This window comes from Opisthocomus hoazin, chromosome 1 (assembly GCF_030867145.1).
Source record: "Opisthocomus hoazin isolate bOpiHoa1 chromosome 1, bOpiHoa1.hap1, whole genome shotgun sequence".
NCBI classification, from domain to species: Eukaryota; Metazoa; Chordata; class Aves; order Opisthocomiformes; family Opisthocomidae; genus Opisthocomus; species Opisthocomus hoazin.
In genome coordinates, this window is record NC_134414.1 from 141637382 (window position 1) to 141653769 (window position 16388).

Genomic DNA, 16388 nt, shown 5'->3' on the forward strand with positions numbered 1-16388 from the left:
AGAAAAGAAAATTGATCCCTCACCCCTCCACTACACCTAAGGTCTAAACAGTGCCTTTTAGCATGCCCCACCACCTAAAGTCCTTCTCCTGTGAGTGAGGCTGTCAGGGATTAATTGCTTGTGATGGGTCAGTTAAGGGCTAGGTGGAAGGAAGCACACAGGTGAATGTGGCTGTATGCTCATTCACCTGCAGCTGCTGCAAAATACCTGCAGAGGAAGCAAGACAGGGAAGCAGTCAAACACGATTGTTCTCAGCTGAGAAATACTAACCCACTGAGTAAAAATCACACTTTGCACGCTTGAGCACACCAAAACAAGTCAGAGCTGCTCATGCTGCCTCACTGGAGGGTTTCGCTCCCTCTAAGCATGCCAGGGGCCTCCTCCACAGCTTGTTGGAGTCACAGGAAGGGTTCCCCTGGGTGCTGGTCAGCATGAGCAAGGGCAGGTCCCGCTCTGCACTCCTTGTGCATCTGCCTGATGCACTGAAAGCCTCAGGACCTCTGTAGCACCAAGGAACTTCAGCTCTCCTTTGCTAACAGTGGCTACTAAAGCAGTGTGGCCTGGGCTCTGGGACGCCTAAAACAAGCTGGAACATGTTGCCCAGATCAGCTGTAGGCACCTTTTCATAGCTGGCTCCCGCAGTACAAATTAAAACCATGTAATTTTAACCAGTTGCATAATTTTACATTCAAACTCAATGGCTTTTGCGGAAGAAAGACCACATTGTGTGTCCTTTAGGAGACACACAATTCAGGTGTGACTCAGCTTCTACATTCATGAGGCTAAAGGCACGTCCATGCTGCAGCCCCGGCCGACTGCGGTGCTGTAGGGAGAGCCACGCAGCGGAAGCCCCACGGGAGAGGAGGAGGTACCTCACCAGGAGGTCCGATGCCAGGTGGACATTGTACACTCGCTCACTGCACTTCCAAGTCGTCTGTTTTTAATTCTTCGCTGCAGTGCTTCCCTTCCATCACTTTACACTGTGCCTCTTTCTTTGTAAATCAGACAGTAAATGTACAGAGAGGCACAGGCCCCACTTTACAAAGCCCAGGACAGTTAGGATGCTCCCTTAGCTTTGCACACACAGACATAGTCCCACTGAAATAAAGGGTCTGCTTCCTTCTCCACCAAATGCCATCTGACAACAGCTCAGCTAGGAGATTCTGCTGGCTTTTCTACAGCAGAAGCTGGATAAATTACTGCACCCTCACTGCATTGCCACACAAGAGAAAGCTTTCTGACAGCAGCTTATTGCAATTTTTAAAACACCATCAAGTGAAAGCGTCCATTGCCAAAGCTCTCCTTTCAATCCCAGGTTCATTAAACACACAGAGCGCTCACCATCACACGCGGAGAAGTTTAACCGCAGAATCTGAAAACTGCCCAGTTTGCAAAATTAATACTTCCTTATGTTGAATGTTTGTTGATGTGAGCATTCAAAATAAAATGGCAGGCTGACTGTAAACAGAACCCACTCTTTTTCTGATACCTCTGGAAAGGAAGCAGAAAGAGGGAACTGTGTTTTTCCTTTTCTTTCAGAAAGGTGCACTGTATTAGGTTGCATACCATTGCATCCTGACCGTCCTGACATTTTTCCTTTAACATCCCTCTTCTTCAGCACTGCAATAAAACTTGCATTCCCATTTTTCCCAGCTGCAGGCAGTTCCCCAGGCACCAAGCAAGCAGACTGTTACTTCTTCCCATTCATCATTCTGCAGACACCAGGAGAAGGCACCAGAGAGACATCTGCAGCCCCACCTCCGCAATCTTAGTAGGGCCTTGGTGCAAGAGCCCTCTTCTTCTGAGCTCTGAGCTTCAAGGGTGTCAACCTTTTTATGACTACGGCTTCTCTCCCTTGGTTCATGACTTGGGAAAACAATTATGATTTTTCTCTAGCACTTGTGGAAAGTTAACATGTAGTCAATTGCTTTCCCACACAGCCACAGAATGAAGCACGATGTTTCCTGAAAGAGGGCTTCTATCTCAATCTTCACTTTTTAAGTGGGCAAAGTGGCGAAAGGATGTTTTGCAACAAAATTGCACAGTCCCTACTCAGCTACAAATTTCCACTTCACAAAAATTAATTCATTTAAGGCTTCAATGAAGCGTATAAGGCTAAAGAAGCCAAAGCCAGGACCCTGGTAATATTTATAGTAAGTAAACATCAAGTTAAAATAGTCAGGGGAAGGTCTGTTTCTACTATTGTGCTATACTACCTGAATGTTAGCTATAAACAGAAATTCAGGAGAAACAGGGCGACAGCCCAAACAGTCATAAAATGATAGCCCTATTGTGCTCAGAGCAGGCGTTGAACGTGTTCAGCTGCTTGGCTCTGCTGGTTGGGTACAGCAGCAGCGAGAATATAAAATTCCTGTTCTGCTTCTTTAGCTACCATCAACAAGCAAGGTTTCCTACAAAGCTTTCCAAGAAACAAAAATAAACATAAAGCCTGCTTGTAAGTGTACACAAACAGCGTGCAATAATTGTGAAGCTACGCTCCTACAAAGCACATTACACTCACTACATTAAAACAGACAAAAACTTCCAGGAGATAATTTCCACTGTGGATGCTGCTCATTGCAAGCACATGAAACACGAGTGGCTGACACCTCTGGAGCATCAAAACCGCCTTGTTTGCAGACTTTGTTTTCTATGCCCTTTGTTGCTAGAACATAGGTCTATGGGTCCCATCAGTCCATCAGCAATTTGTTCTTAAATCAATACAAGTAATTCAAACTTTCTTCCATAGATTTGAAAGAAAAAGCTAGAACAAAACTTTTGCTGTAGTCTCAGGTTTGGTGTCTGAAAATAGGGCTTTCATTATTTCTTATGCAAGGCTCCATAAGAAGCTATATAAAACACAAATACAGCTTCTTTCTTTAGAGGAGCCTGCCTTTGTCTAATAGTGAGTCAGCATCATCTGACAGATCAATTTTCCCCGAAGTGTAGGATGTGGATTTTGCATATCATGCTCTCCAAGGGCACCTGTTGGAAACCTGGGTCACTACAGCATTGAATTTCACACCACACGTAAGGTCAACTCAATGGCCTCTCCGTGCAGAGACCTACATCACAAAATCTCATCAATAAGAATGAAGCTGATACCAGACACCTCAAGCTTTCTGTCTTCCAGATCTGCCTTTCTGGAAAGGGGACAACAACATTCCTTGATACTTTCCTGGTTCTTTCCGAAACTGTGAACGTGTCTGCTATCCGTAGGATCACCCAGGTCGGAAGGGACCTCAGGAAGTGTCTAGTCCAACCTCTTGCTCAAAGGTAGGTCAGCTGTGAGGTCAGAAGAGGTTGCTCAGAGCTTCATCCAGTCAGGTCTTCAAAAACCTCCCAGCATTTCCAGCTTCTCTGGGGACCACGTTCCAAAACTTGAATGTCCCTAACAGTGAAAAAGATTTCCCTTGTGACCACTCTGAATCTCTGTTGTTTTAATTTACGTCCACTGTCCGACATTCTTCTGCCATGCACCACTGTGAAGAGCCTGGCCCTGTCTTCTCCATAACCTCCCCATAGCTATGGACAGGCTACTGTTAGGTGCCCCCAAAGCCACCTCTTCTCCCAGCCAAGCTCCCTTGGCCTCTCCTCCTGGGGGAGGTGCTCAGCCCATGCCTCTGTGGTGGCCTTCTGCTGAACTTGTAGTTTATCAGCATCTTTCTGATGTTGGGGGCCCAAAACCGTACAGAGTGTTCTAGATGCAGTCTAACAAGTGCTGAGCAGGGGGAAGTAATCACTTTCCTCGATCTACTGGCTGCACTCCCACTAATACAGCCTGGGGTGCTGTTGGCCTTTTTTATTGCCAGCTGTTGGCTGACATTCAGCTTGCCGACTGCCAAGACCCCTAGGTCTGTTTGAGCAGAGCTGCTCCCCAGCCAGGCAGCCTCTGGACTGTGTTGTTGCACATTCCCAAAATCTCTTGACATCAATCCTGTAGGGATGGCCAGGACACCCCCCCATGCCAAACATAGCCGAAGCTCCCAGTTCTCCAGAGATCATCTGCAGCTGTAAGCTGGGAGAAACTTCATAAAGACACGAAGCTAAAATATTGTTAATGCACTTTTTCCAGTATCTTTAAAAACAAGCATATTAATTCCTCTGTATTCTTGAATCTGAAAATGAGAACAGCTGCTGCGAGGTGTTCCTTTCCTCCGAGCATGGCTGTTTATAGTAAAGAATACTAGGCTTTGATCAGCCGCTTACATTTACTAAATTGATTCCAATATCTTTGCCAGTGGGCTGTATGGATTCTCAGCACAAAATGCTCCTGCTCATTTGAAGTGGTTGAGATTGTTTTTCAATGGAATTTTCCATTAAGCTCTGTGCTATCTTTCTTGAAAGCACAATTTGTTCACTGGGCAGTACTCCTTGTCCAACACAATATGCAGAATCATTTTATATCTTGCTCAATACTTTTGTTTTCTTCCCATGATGCTTTACCACCATTTATTCTCGAATCACAACCAAAGTTTCCTTTTACAGCTCCCTGGCACATAACCTGATGTTTGTTAGCAGCTATTATGTAGGGTCCATCCCCCTCCCCTTTCAGTAGTAGGTTTGGGGACAGTCACGATTTCTCAGCAAGGATACAATACCTTTTCTCCAAAGGCATTTGCCCCCCCCCCTTTTTTTTGTACTGAAATTTGGGGTGCTAAATGGCACAGAGACAGTAATGCTGCATGCCTTACAATTCCTCCATGAGTACCCCCCTGAGGGGATCACTACCATTACACATTGCTTTTTAAACAGAAATGTTTAAAACCTAAGAGCAGGGGCTGCACAAATCAGCACATCTATGACAGAGGGGAAAGGGATCAACATCTTCAAGCCCCAGTCTAATGCTTTGTCCATTAGACTGCTGTAGCAAATTAGTGTTTCTTCACACTTTCTTCATGTCAGAGCCCAACAAAAGATACACAACCTTACCGACTGAGCTGTGGACTGTAAAACAGCCGGTAAAGATTTACAATAGCTAGTCCAGCAATGCAACACACATGACCTAGTGGGTTCATGTATCTGGCAGTGCTACTCACTCACCAAAACTTCACATTATTTCTAAAGGTAAAAAGCAATTTTGGCTCTCTTGCTTTACTGTGTTACTTGTTTTTAGCTGTATCACAACTGCCTCTCTATTAAATTGGCAACATTCACTAAACTAGACACAGGTAAAGTACTGAAAAACTACACATACTTACTAGGGAGCTTATACCTCTGGTTAAGGTTTACTTCCAAGTGTGATTAACTGTTTGATACCGATGCACACTTAAACATAAAGTGTGCTAGTATATTCAAATAAACAGCAACTAAAAGATAAAGCTTCTACAGTTAGGCAATACCAGGCTGAAGAAATACAGCAGTTTGAGTACGAAAAAGATAGTGAATTAAAAGGAACTGTATTGTCATTGAAGATGTACACCATCTCCACAGCAAAAAAATTTCAGAGTTAACAAGTCTGAGGTGATGCATATGTTAAACTATACCAGGGAATCTGCTATGAAGATCTAACCCCTTTTCCAGCAATGTACAAGTTTCAAATTAAGGCATCCCAAAGCGCACAAAAAAAAAAATCCACAAGCAAAGCCCAAACATTTCACTCTAAGTTTTCTAAGTCCACTACTTTAAAAAGCAAACAAACAACAACAAAAATCCACCCCACCCAACTTGAGATGCACTGGATGCAGTTTTTCTAGGGAAAAAGCAACTAACCAAACAACAAAAACAGGTCCCAGCACTGGCTTCAAATGAAACTGTGGCCCCTCAAGCCTCCCCAGGACACTAGCATATTTACCTGACTTAGTGAATCGTCACAGCCCAGCTATTTTTAATAAAGATCCCGTTACAGAACTGAAGCTGTGCTGTAGCCCGTTCACCTCCCCAACTGTTTTTCCTTCTGTGGAATCCGGATAGTGTAAGAGCCTCACAACAGCAGACTACTTTTATGACTACCGATATGCAAATTTGACAAAATATTAAATATTTCATTAAGTACCAGTCTGATTAAATATTTGTTTTCGTATTTGTTACAGGTAGGAACAGCTTAGGTGTTTTTAATCCTCAAAACAGGATGTATACAAGATGTATCCTGTGCCATGTTCTATTCTTCCCTTCACTGGTGCAGTCTAGTGAGTGGACGCATCCAATTCCTCAGGGATCAGCATGCTAAAGACATATTTGAATTCTTCTCATCTGTCTCCATGCAATAGCGACACGTGTAACTTTCAAGTTCATAAGAGCGGGTCCAACATGTAGAAGTAGGTAGTTTTGATCAGGAAACGAGCAGATATGTGGCAATAAACAGCAGCCACAACAATGCGAGGCCGCTAACTCAAAAATACAGAAAATGACCAACAGTTCAGCTCCAAGCTCACGCAGTGAACCCTACGTTACCTGGTGTGGCTTCTTTCAAATACAAAAAGCAATGCTGGTGTTTCTAGAATCATAATATGAGGGGTAAAAATTTATTCAGTGTGTGAAGATAAAAACAAAAAGCTCTCTACAGAGCATGTTGGGGACAACAGGCCTCTTGCTTGTGATCACAGCATTCAGGTGGCAGCCACTGCTTACACTGAAAAGTAACATTATGTATTAAGTTATTTTCAGTTTCCTCATGGCTAATTTCTTCCCAGTCATCCAATGCTTCCTCATTACTGTCTGCTTTAGAGGCATTCACCAGTTGCCACGAGAATGCAGAGTATCAGTAGAAGCAGAGAAATGGCACAAACAAGTAAGAGCATGTCAGTGGCAATAATGTAGTCAAAGATCCATCTGTGAATTACAAACAATAATAAATGCTCATATCAGAAACCTGCACGTATTTATTTTTTAAATGAGATGCCAATGGCAAGAACACTTACTCTGCAAACATTACGAGTTTACTTATCCCTTTACTTGCCCTGCAAAGGGTGGTAAACCAGCCGAGTGGTAATACAAATGTTTAATTACCACTTCTGTTAATTAAAACAGATGGCCACCACTGTATTTACATCATTGTCTAGCACTGTCTCCATGGAACTCTGGCAAATTCAAGTCTGTCTGTGTCTGAGCCTTACAAAAAATACAGCAAAGAACATAAAAGTTTGAAAGTAGGAGTGAGCAAATTACAAAAATACTCTTAATATTAAATTTTCCTTCTGAAATCCCTTTAGGGACTAAGGCCTGTGTAATGAAGCTAACAAATCAGATTGAAGTCAGATGTATTTATGAACAGAAAAGCTCAGAAGTTAATATCTTTAAGCCAAGGAAATACACATAATTCTGTAACAGAACTACCACTTCCACAACTGAAGTGCTTCTCACACAAAACCTGCAGTCTGAGCTTTGATAGAAGACGTTGCTACCGACAATCAGAGTCCCACAGGAGCCCGGCTGGGTGCCACCGCTCTGGGCGGACAGAGCGCTGCGTTTCCAGCGCCGCAGTTGGGTTCCGCAGTGGCGCGCTGCCGCCTGGCGCTACGAGTCGGGAAGGGGCTGGCTGGGCGCTCCACTCCTCGTCTTCAGCTGCGACTGGGCGATATCTGCCAGGGCGCTCTGTATCTTTTCCAGCAGCATATCCCCACGATAAACCACCTCTTCCAGACGGGCAGCTGCTTCATGGTTTTCTTCCTCTAATCGATATAGACTAGCAGCCTTTAAAATGAAAGGGAGAAAAGTAAGGATCTACAAATACAATACAAAATTGACTTTGCTGCTACAGGATGGCAGTGGAACAGTTAGTGCTCCCTAGAAAAGAGAAAGATTATCTCTTTAACCCCTGAATTACATACTAGCAACTTCTTATAGTTTGCAGTCTAAAACACAGTGCATATCCACATGGAGTAGAAACACAAAAAAACCCACCAAATACAGATGTTAGCTTCTCTTATATTGCAGCTCTCAGCTCAGTACAGCTTTACTTGATGACAAATGAGTATTCATCCCCCTCCCCACTGCCTTACTGAAAGGTGCTCAGCAAGATGTAAGCATAGCTTACATCTTACCCTTCCGGCTAAATGGCATATTTCAGATGAAACTCATTATTTAACCATTTTTCCCCCCAATATTTTGTTACAGAACCAAACTGCTTTTCAGTTAGACTAAATTTAGTGAAGTGAAACATTTGAGCTTCAAAATTCAGATAACATATGTAACACATTTAAAACTACTAAACTTGTAAACTTGTGAAACAACAGAAAGAAAAAAAAACAAAAGAGTTTCAAATGGCTACTTTTTTTAAGTAATTGTATAGGTCCTTAAGAAGTCACACTTCAAGTAACTGGCAAATTCTGTCCACATAATCATCTTCTGTTCTGCAACACTGATGTCTTTAGCGAAGGTTAATATTTGCAGGAAGGACTTGATAGCTCTTGCAGGAAGAGTCATAGAAGAAAGACAGCAAAAGGTAAAAGTTTGAAGTTTAGAATCCAGCTAAATTACTTCAGTCTCAGTTAAATAGTTGACTGCAAGTAAGCTGCAGATTTGAATGGAATATGTTACTGCCAGCTTCACCACAAGGGAACACAAAAGGGAGGGGTAAATTGTGTTGGGCATTAGTGTAGCAGCCCCTTATCGTTTAAAACAAACCTCAGATTTGCAACACATACAAAGACAATCTTCGTATTAAAAAAAAAAAGGAAAAAGATCAGCCTAAATACATATCTATTAGCCAAATATCTATCTACCACTTCTCAACAAAACCTCTACTGCATATTTTAGAGTATTTCAAGCACTTTCAAAATAGCCTTTTTAAAGAATGTCAGAATATTTCTCTTTAATACTGCCTCAAATTAAACAACAGAAAATAAAAATCTAAACTAGGATCAGTAAGTGATGGAATCCAAGCTAACTTGTTTCAAAACCACAGCAAGCAGAAAAGATCAGAAAATCTTGTGAAAAGAGATTCTGCACTAACAGAGCAAGAAGCTGTTGGAGTATCCCCTCAAAGGAAAGCGTGCCCCTACTGGGTAACCGACTCCTCTTCCAGGAGCACCCTGCTCTCCCTACACCAGCTGTCACCATGAACAGACCCTGCTCAGTCACTGAAGAACGCTGGAATTTGTATGCAGCAGGAAAGCTGTCTTCAGCTATTAAATACACAGTTACATGAAATCATGCTGGTGTTAATGGGCTCAATTAGTATGTTCAGCAATTACTGTGACTACCAACGTTTCCAAATTTAACCTCCTCTGTTTAAAACCAAATGTGATGTCACTGTCAATTTATTTGTATTTGGCCCAGCAGGAAGCTCTAGTATTAAGTCTTCTGTAAAATGCCTTTGAATAGTCAGATTATCAACGCAGGTGTAAAACGTCCAGGTGATTTTAAAGCAGTTCCAGGGTTCCCAGAGAAACAGCACGCTGCATCCTTCTTGCACTCTAAAAAGAAAATACTTGATGTAAATCTAGAAGTCGGAGTCAAAAAAAACGCATGCTGTTTAATAGGCAAGATCTGTAGAAACAACAGGGAAAAACACAACAAAAAATCAAACCAAAACAAACAAAATAGCCACACCACAGCAGTGTTCTTTGAATTGTGGGCCCAAGGCATTTTTTGGAAGTGAGAAACAGCCGAGTACTGTGAAGGGATCCACAAGCTGTTTGCAGCAGTTCAGCTCCTGTAAGGCTGGGAACGGACATCACGGTACTGGCTGCACCTGCTAAGCGCTGCCTGGTCGGCAGCTGCTTTCTGTTCCCAAGCTCTTCCTAGAGTACCTCTGGTCTACAGGGAGAAGGAGCAAGAAACAAAAGCACCAAGTTTGGCTGGTCCAGAGGAGGACACTCTACTACTGAAAAGTGAAAGAACGGTTTGGTGACAGAGCTGGAGAACTTAAAGGATACCCTGCAAACCCTTTAACAACCAGAAGCGTTATGGAAGAACAAAAGGCTTCAGTAAAGTGTTGGCTCTGCAGCTACAAAATGAAACGTGCTCCTAATGAGCGAGAGAATGTCAAAGATTATCCAAGGAAAAAAAACCACAACAGAACCCCCCACAATGCATCAGTACCACTGCATCTGTTACATTAATATTTCAACAGCTGGAGAAGAAAGAGTATAACAGTTTCGAGTATTGTGGTGTTATGATAAAAGCACTTTTTTTTAATAATTCCAACAGAAAAATAAGTTTAAAATATTCTCACTGTGTATAATCTTATTTGTAACTAAATGCAAATTCAGTATTTTCACTAAGCCTATAAAGTACTCACAGGCTACACTTATGAAAAATTCAGGCTTATATTAAAATAATTTTTCAAGATTATATGGCCTAGGGAGTAAAAAGTGTGTTTTAGAAAAGGAGGAAATTTGCCTTCAGTTATATTTGCATATTTTAATTAAGAACACTCTTACCTGCAGAGCTGCTGTCGATTCTTCACTAGGCAGGGAATCTATTAGAACATCAATATCTTTTGCAGTTCGTGCAATCAATGCTGCGAACAGCTGGGCGTACTCTTTAAAAAAGAAAAGTCAACCTACTCAGTACATTATTAGAAATAAGCACAATTCTGCATACGCAGCACAGAAAATTCTACAGACTTTAAGTATGTAGGTGTTAAAAATTCTCCTACATGAAGAAAACAGCAATATCACAACTGATGGGAACTCAACCGTATTATAAGATGAAGGTAGCCTGATTCCAATCCTAGATTAAACAAGGTAACTGGTTATACAAAGGGCTGGGCTTTGTACAAATGAGAAAATAGCTAGAACTCCATCATGGTTAGCCAGTTAATACTGGTATTAGTAATTTGTCACTACGTTAAATATTGAGAAGTAGAAACTCATTTAGCTTCTCAATCCTTGTCTTGCAATCTGCCACTAGACAAAAAAACCCCAACACTAGAAATGACATAAAATCATAGAATCACAGGTTGGAAAAGACCTCTAAGATCATCAAATCCAACCATCCACCCAACACCACCATGCCTACTAAACCATGTCCTGAAGTGCTACATCTACACATTTTTTTAAACACCTCCAGGGATGGGGACTCCACCACCTCCCTGGGCAGCCTGTTCCAATGCCTAACCACTCCTTCAGTAAAGAAATTTTTCCTGATATCCAATCTAAACCTCCCCTGATGCAGTTTGAGGCCATTGCCTCTTGTCCTATCACTAGTTACCTGGGAGAAGAGACCAACACCTGTCTCACTCACCACAACCTCCTTTCAGGTAGTTGTAGACAGCAATAAGGTCTCCCCTCAGCCTCCTCTTCCCCAGACTAAACAGCCCCAGCTCCCTCAGCTGCTCCTTGTAACACTTGTTCTCCAGACCCCTCATCAGCCTCATTGCCTTTCTCTGGACACACTTCAGCACCTCAATGTCCTTCTTGTAGTGAGGGGCCCAACAATGAACACAGCACTCGAGGTGCAGCCTCACCAGTGCTGAGTACAGGGGCATGATCACCTCCCTACTCCTGCTGGCCACACTGTTCCTGACACAAGCCAGGATGCCGTTGGCCTTCTTGGCCACCTGGGCACACTGCTGGCTCATGTTCAGCCAGCTGCTGACCAACACAAGATCCTTTTCCGCCAGGAAGCTTTCCAGCCACTCCTTCCCAAGTCTGTAGCGTTGCATGGGGTTGTTGTGACCAAAGTGCAGGACCCGGCATTTGGCCTTGTTGAACCTCGTACAGTTGGCCTTGGCCCATCAATCCAGTCTGTCCAGATCCCTCTGCAGAGCCCTCCTATCCTCCAGATTGACGCTCCCAGCCAACTTGGTGTCATCTGCAGACTTACTGAGGGAGCACTCAATCCCCTCATCCAGATCATTGATTAAGATGTTAAACCAGACCGGACCCAAAACTGAGCCCTGTGGAACAGCACTTGTGACCAGCCGCCAGCTGGATTTCACTCCATTCACCACCACTGGCTGGCAGTCGGGGTTAGGATTTTTTAGGGTTTTACACACACATGCACACGCCTGTAAACTGGGATGCGGGGTTTCTTTGTGCTCCTCTGTTAAAAAGCTGAGTCACAAAACCGCTGCGCTGTGGACCGGAATGCATTTTTAAGGGGTTTACAGCCGTGGGGCTGACCGACTCATCCTAGGCAACCCCCTGGATGGTCCTGCACCCGCATCCTCATTTTCCGGGCCCTCATGTTCCAGAGCCCTGTATCTATTGCTTAAGGGCAACTGGGGAGGCGAGGGAGGCCAGGAGGGGATTCGCTTGCTGCCCCAAGCAGGGATGCATTTCCATTCCCCTCTGTCTCTCCGGCCCCCTCTTTCTGCTTGGTGGCAAGAGGGCAGGGAGTCCTCTGCTTCTCATGGAGCCACCTCCTGCTGCCTCGGCCTCAGGGAGGGCAGGGTGCGGCTCCACCAGTTGCTCTCCCTCACACTGCCTGATGCTCCTTAACCTCTCCACTTCCTCCTTCAGCTCTGCCACCAGGCTGAGCAGGTCATTCACCTGGTCGCACCAAACACCATTGTTGTCTCTGCTGTCCTCCGGTACGAGCGCCAGGCTCAGGCACTCCCTGCAGCCGGAGACCTGGACAGCCGTGTGTTTGTGTGGGACCTCCGTCTGGGTCCCTATGCTCCTTCTGGGGATGGCTTTCCCGCGAGTGGAAACCATAGCTAGGATGTCTCCTGGGAGAACGATTTGATGTTTTTTTTCCTTTGACGAAGGAATTTGTTGTTTTTTAATTAAGAAAAAAATAATTCCTATTCAGCCACGGAAAAAGTGAAAATGCCCCTGAGAAATGGAAAAGGATTGGAAGTTTGTAACAGACCTTAATTAGCTGCTCTATCATTGAAAGAACTGAATGGACTTTTAATAAGAGGCACCATAAGTCAGAAGCAAACCCTTTCGATATGAAATCGCATCCATTCAATTTGAATTATGCTCTTTACTACGGCTAAAAAATTGGAACAGTGCTTTTCAATTTAAAATTTAAGATCTTACATATTTATGTTGATTGGTTCATGAAAGATTTGCGGAAGCAAGAGAGAAAATATTTTCTAATGGCAAAAATCTGTAGAAGAGGTTGTCGTTCTCAAAGATACACTTGACTTTAATTTAAAAAAACCCAACGTATCCATTTAAAGCTTACTCCGGGTCACCACAGGGTTTACCTGTAAAGAGTTTTAAGGCTTTCTTACTAACAGTTTAAATATCTAAAGACACACAACTTTTTGTTTTGCCTCATCAGCATCGCTAACGTGGCTGTATGCTTTTACTGAAGTCACTATATTCAGAATTTTAGGAAAAAGACAACAGAGAAGTCAGTCACGACCTACCATGTTAAGACCTTAACAAAGCCTCTAGAGCTCCTGGCACAGCAGCAAGTAAGGTGAGGAAGCAAACGACACTTTCAGCTGGCTCCTCCAACTAACTCCAGAATCAGAGAGCAAACCACCATAGACCAATAAAGAACCAGTCTTCAACTGGCCTAGAAAGTGCACTGCTGCGCTCCAAACCAGTCTTCCCCAATATCCTAACAGACAAACCTAATCCGATACAAGATATATGTAAAATTTTCTTGGGGAATAAAAAAAAGAGGAAAAAAAGAAAACAGATTCAGGATTGGAATAACTTGGTTATTTAAATACTAACTTGAAATTCTCAAGACAGACACCTTTTAGTTTGCTCGCCAATTTCACTGTCTTAGATCAGTTTCTCGTCTGTTAAAAAAAACTCCAGACAAAACCAAAACAGCCAACAACAAACCCACAAATGCCTATGGGGAGATTCAACACAACGTTATTCCTTAATTAATTACATAAGCAGATGATACATGGAAAAATGCAAATAATTAAAAGTTTATGACCTGAAGAATTTTAAACTCAGACATGATTTCATAAAACTAACACTAATTCTTTCTAAAAAGGCTTCTTGGAAGTAATGGACAGCTCGCTAACAACCTTTTGCAACAGTCTGGTTGAAGTGGTTTATGTCCATAAAGCTACGGTATCCCTGCAAAGACACGGGCACAAGAAATATATCACAATGCTTGCTTAACGCTTAAAATTACATTTCTGCTATCACAATCTCATGGAGCAAGTGCAGCTGACATCAATTTAAGGCTTAATTTCAGTCGCTCCCCCAGTCACTGGTGGCACTGTCTGCCGAGCACGAAGCAGGAGCGCAGATTTGGGGTCTCGAGCGCGCGAGGGCAGCACGCGCTCGCGGTTCGTGAGGAGGCGCGGGCAGGAAGACTTGCCTTCCGTGGGGTTCGCAGGCTGGTCCTTGTTGATCGCCGTCTGGATGTTGCTGAAGGAGGCCGGGGGCCCGCACTGCTGCAGCACTCCGATGGCGTTACAGAACTGGTCGGCCAGCTGCCGGCACCGAGCGCACCGTTAATACCTCCCGCCGGACCCCGCGCAGAGGCCCTCGCGCGCCCCGGCGCTAGGGGGCAGTACATCCCGCGCCGATATCCCCCCCGGGGGGGGTGCCAGCACCCGAGGCCGCAGGCGGAGAGATCGCACCCCCTCACGCACACAGCGGCGGGGGCCGTGGCCCACCGCCAGCCTCCTTCCCCTAACCCCCCCGCCGGTGAGGAGAACGACGGGGCCTCGGGGCAGGGAAAAGGGCGGCGCCCGCCTCACCGAGTTCACCGCGTCCTGCAGCTGCGTCAGCCGGTCCGCCATGGCGCCACCGCCCACCGGGAACGACGAGGCGTGGCGCGGGTCGCCTTCCGGGCCTGGCGCGCCCCCTGCAGGCCGGGAGGAGGCCCGCTCCCAGCTCGAGTCGGGCGGCGGGGCCCGGCAGCCCCGCGCCGTTTCGGAGCCCCGGGAAGCCACGTTCCGGCACTCCGTGCGTTCCCGCCTGTGCTGGGGCAGCCGCTGGGCTGCTCGGCCGGGGCCAGGCAGGCCCTGGCCTCGAATAACGCGGTGCGGGGGCAGAGGCGGGCTTGGCCCGCGAGAAGAGTGCCGCACCGGGTGCCGTTCATCCGGAGCAATGGGCGTTTCAAGCCCGTTTATTTCCCTCAGAAACACCAGTCCGCGCTGAGGCCTGTAGCGGGGAGAAAAAGCCCCGATTCCGGTGGCAGCAGCACGAGAAGGCCGGTACCACCACCATCGCTGCTCTGACGCTGGCTGAAGGCCGCACCGCTGCCCCGGGCGCTGCGCTCCAGCCCTGAGCCAGGCATCGGGGCGGTGGAGGGCCAGGGCATCGTGCCTTTCCTGACCAGCCAGCGAGAGCCCTCTGCAACTGGACTCCTTCCTTCTTACCCCTGAAAGCTGGGGGTGCGGTGTCAGCGTTCCCCGGGGGTTTCGTGGCTGGCGGTTGGAGTTAGGATTTTTTAGGGTTTCACACACACGTGCACACGCATGTAAACTGGGATGCGGGGTTTCTTTGTGCTCCTCTGTTAGAAAGCCAAGTCATGAAACCGCTGCACTGTGAACGGGAACCCACCACGTGCTTTTAAGGGGTTTGCAACCATCGTGGCAGTTGGCAGGCTCTGCCGTGGACCTCCACGGGCTGGCTGGGCGCTGGACTGGGCCTGGAGTCAGGGAGGCTGGTGGCACCAGGTACCGCAGGCCCGCGACTGAGAGCCACGGCGAGCAGTCTCTTACCACAGAATCACAGAATGTTCGGGGTTGGAAGTGACCTCTGTGGGTCATCCAGTCCAACCCCCCTGCCAAAGCAGGGTCACCTAGAGAAGGCTGCACAGGACCTTGTCCAGGCAGGTCTTGAATATCTCCAGAGAAGGAGACTCCACAACCTCCCTGGGCAGCCTGTTCCAGGGCTCCGTCACCCTCAGAGTGAAGAAGTTCTTCCTCATGTTCAGACGGAACTTCCTCTGCTTCAGTTTGTGCCCATTGCCCCTTGTCTTGTCTCTGGGCACCACTGAAAAGAGTCTGGCCCCATCCTCCTGACACCCACCCTTCAGATATTTGTAAGCATTTGAAAGGTCCCCTCTCAGCCTTCTCTTCTCCAGGCTGAACAAGCCCAGCTCTCTCAGCCTGTCCTCACAGGAGAGATGCTCCAGTCCCCTCACCATCCTCGTAGCCCTCCACTGGACTCTCTCCAGTAGCTCCTCATCTCTCTTGAACTGGGGAGCCCAGAACTGGACACAGTACTCCAGATGGGGCCTCACTAGGGCAGTGTAGAGGGGAAGGAGAACCTCCCTCGACCTGCTGGCCACACTCCTCTTAATGCACCCCAGGCACAAACAAACTGCAGCTGAGTTAAAAAAAAAAAAAAAAAATTAAAAAAACCGGAATTTAATTTTCCCCGTCTGACCTAGAAACCTCCCCAAGCCCCCTCACCCGCCCCCGGTAACCGGCCCCACAGCCGGCGGACGCGGCTTGGGAGGATAAAAGCCGTTGACGGAGGCGGTTGGAGCCGTTACCTCAGGCTCCTGGCACAGGTAAGCGAGGGGCGGCGGGGAACGGCCCCCGCCGGGCGGGTCCTGCGAGGCGGCGCAGCGACCGCGAAGGCGGTCGCTGCGCCGCCTCGCAGGACCCGCCCGGC

The 16388-nt window shown here is 46.2% G+C and overlaps 1 protein-coding gene across 1 annotated transcript; it reads right to left on the reverse strand.

Moving 5' to 3' along the window:
* Positions 1 to 5380: 5380 nt before the first annotated feature.
* On the reverse strand, positions 5381 to 14600 carry MED21 (mediator complex subunit 21). The gene is made up of 4 exons (XM_075439261.1): positions 14519 to 14600; positions 14134 to 14248; positions 10326 to 10426; positions 5381 to 7632 (listed from the first exon to the last, which is right to left on the reverse strand). The coding sequence occupies exons 1-4, from the start codon at positions 14558 to 14560 to the stop codon at positions 7456 to 7458; spliced, it is 435 nt and encodes a 144-aa protein (XP_075295376.1). The 5' UTR covers positions 14561 to 14600; the 3' UTR covers positions 5381 to 7455.
* Positions 14601 to 16388: the final 1788 nt, after the last annotated feature.

Bases quoted from the DNA above. Each gene is read 5' to 3' on its own strand.
- MED21 (XM_075439261.1), bottom strand. From the start codon at position 14,560: ATGGCGGACCGGCTGACGCAGCTGCAGGACGCGGTGAACTCG. The intron at 10,427-14,133 runs GCAAGTCTTCCT...TCTTTTTTAAAG, and splicing joins GCCTGCGAACCCCACGGAAG to AGTACGCCCAGCTGTTCGCA. The intron at 7,633-10,325 runs GTAAGAGTGTTC...TTCATTTTAAAG, and splicing joins AATCGACAGCAGCTCTGCAG to GCTGCTAGTCTATATCGATT.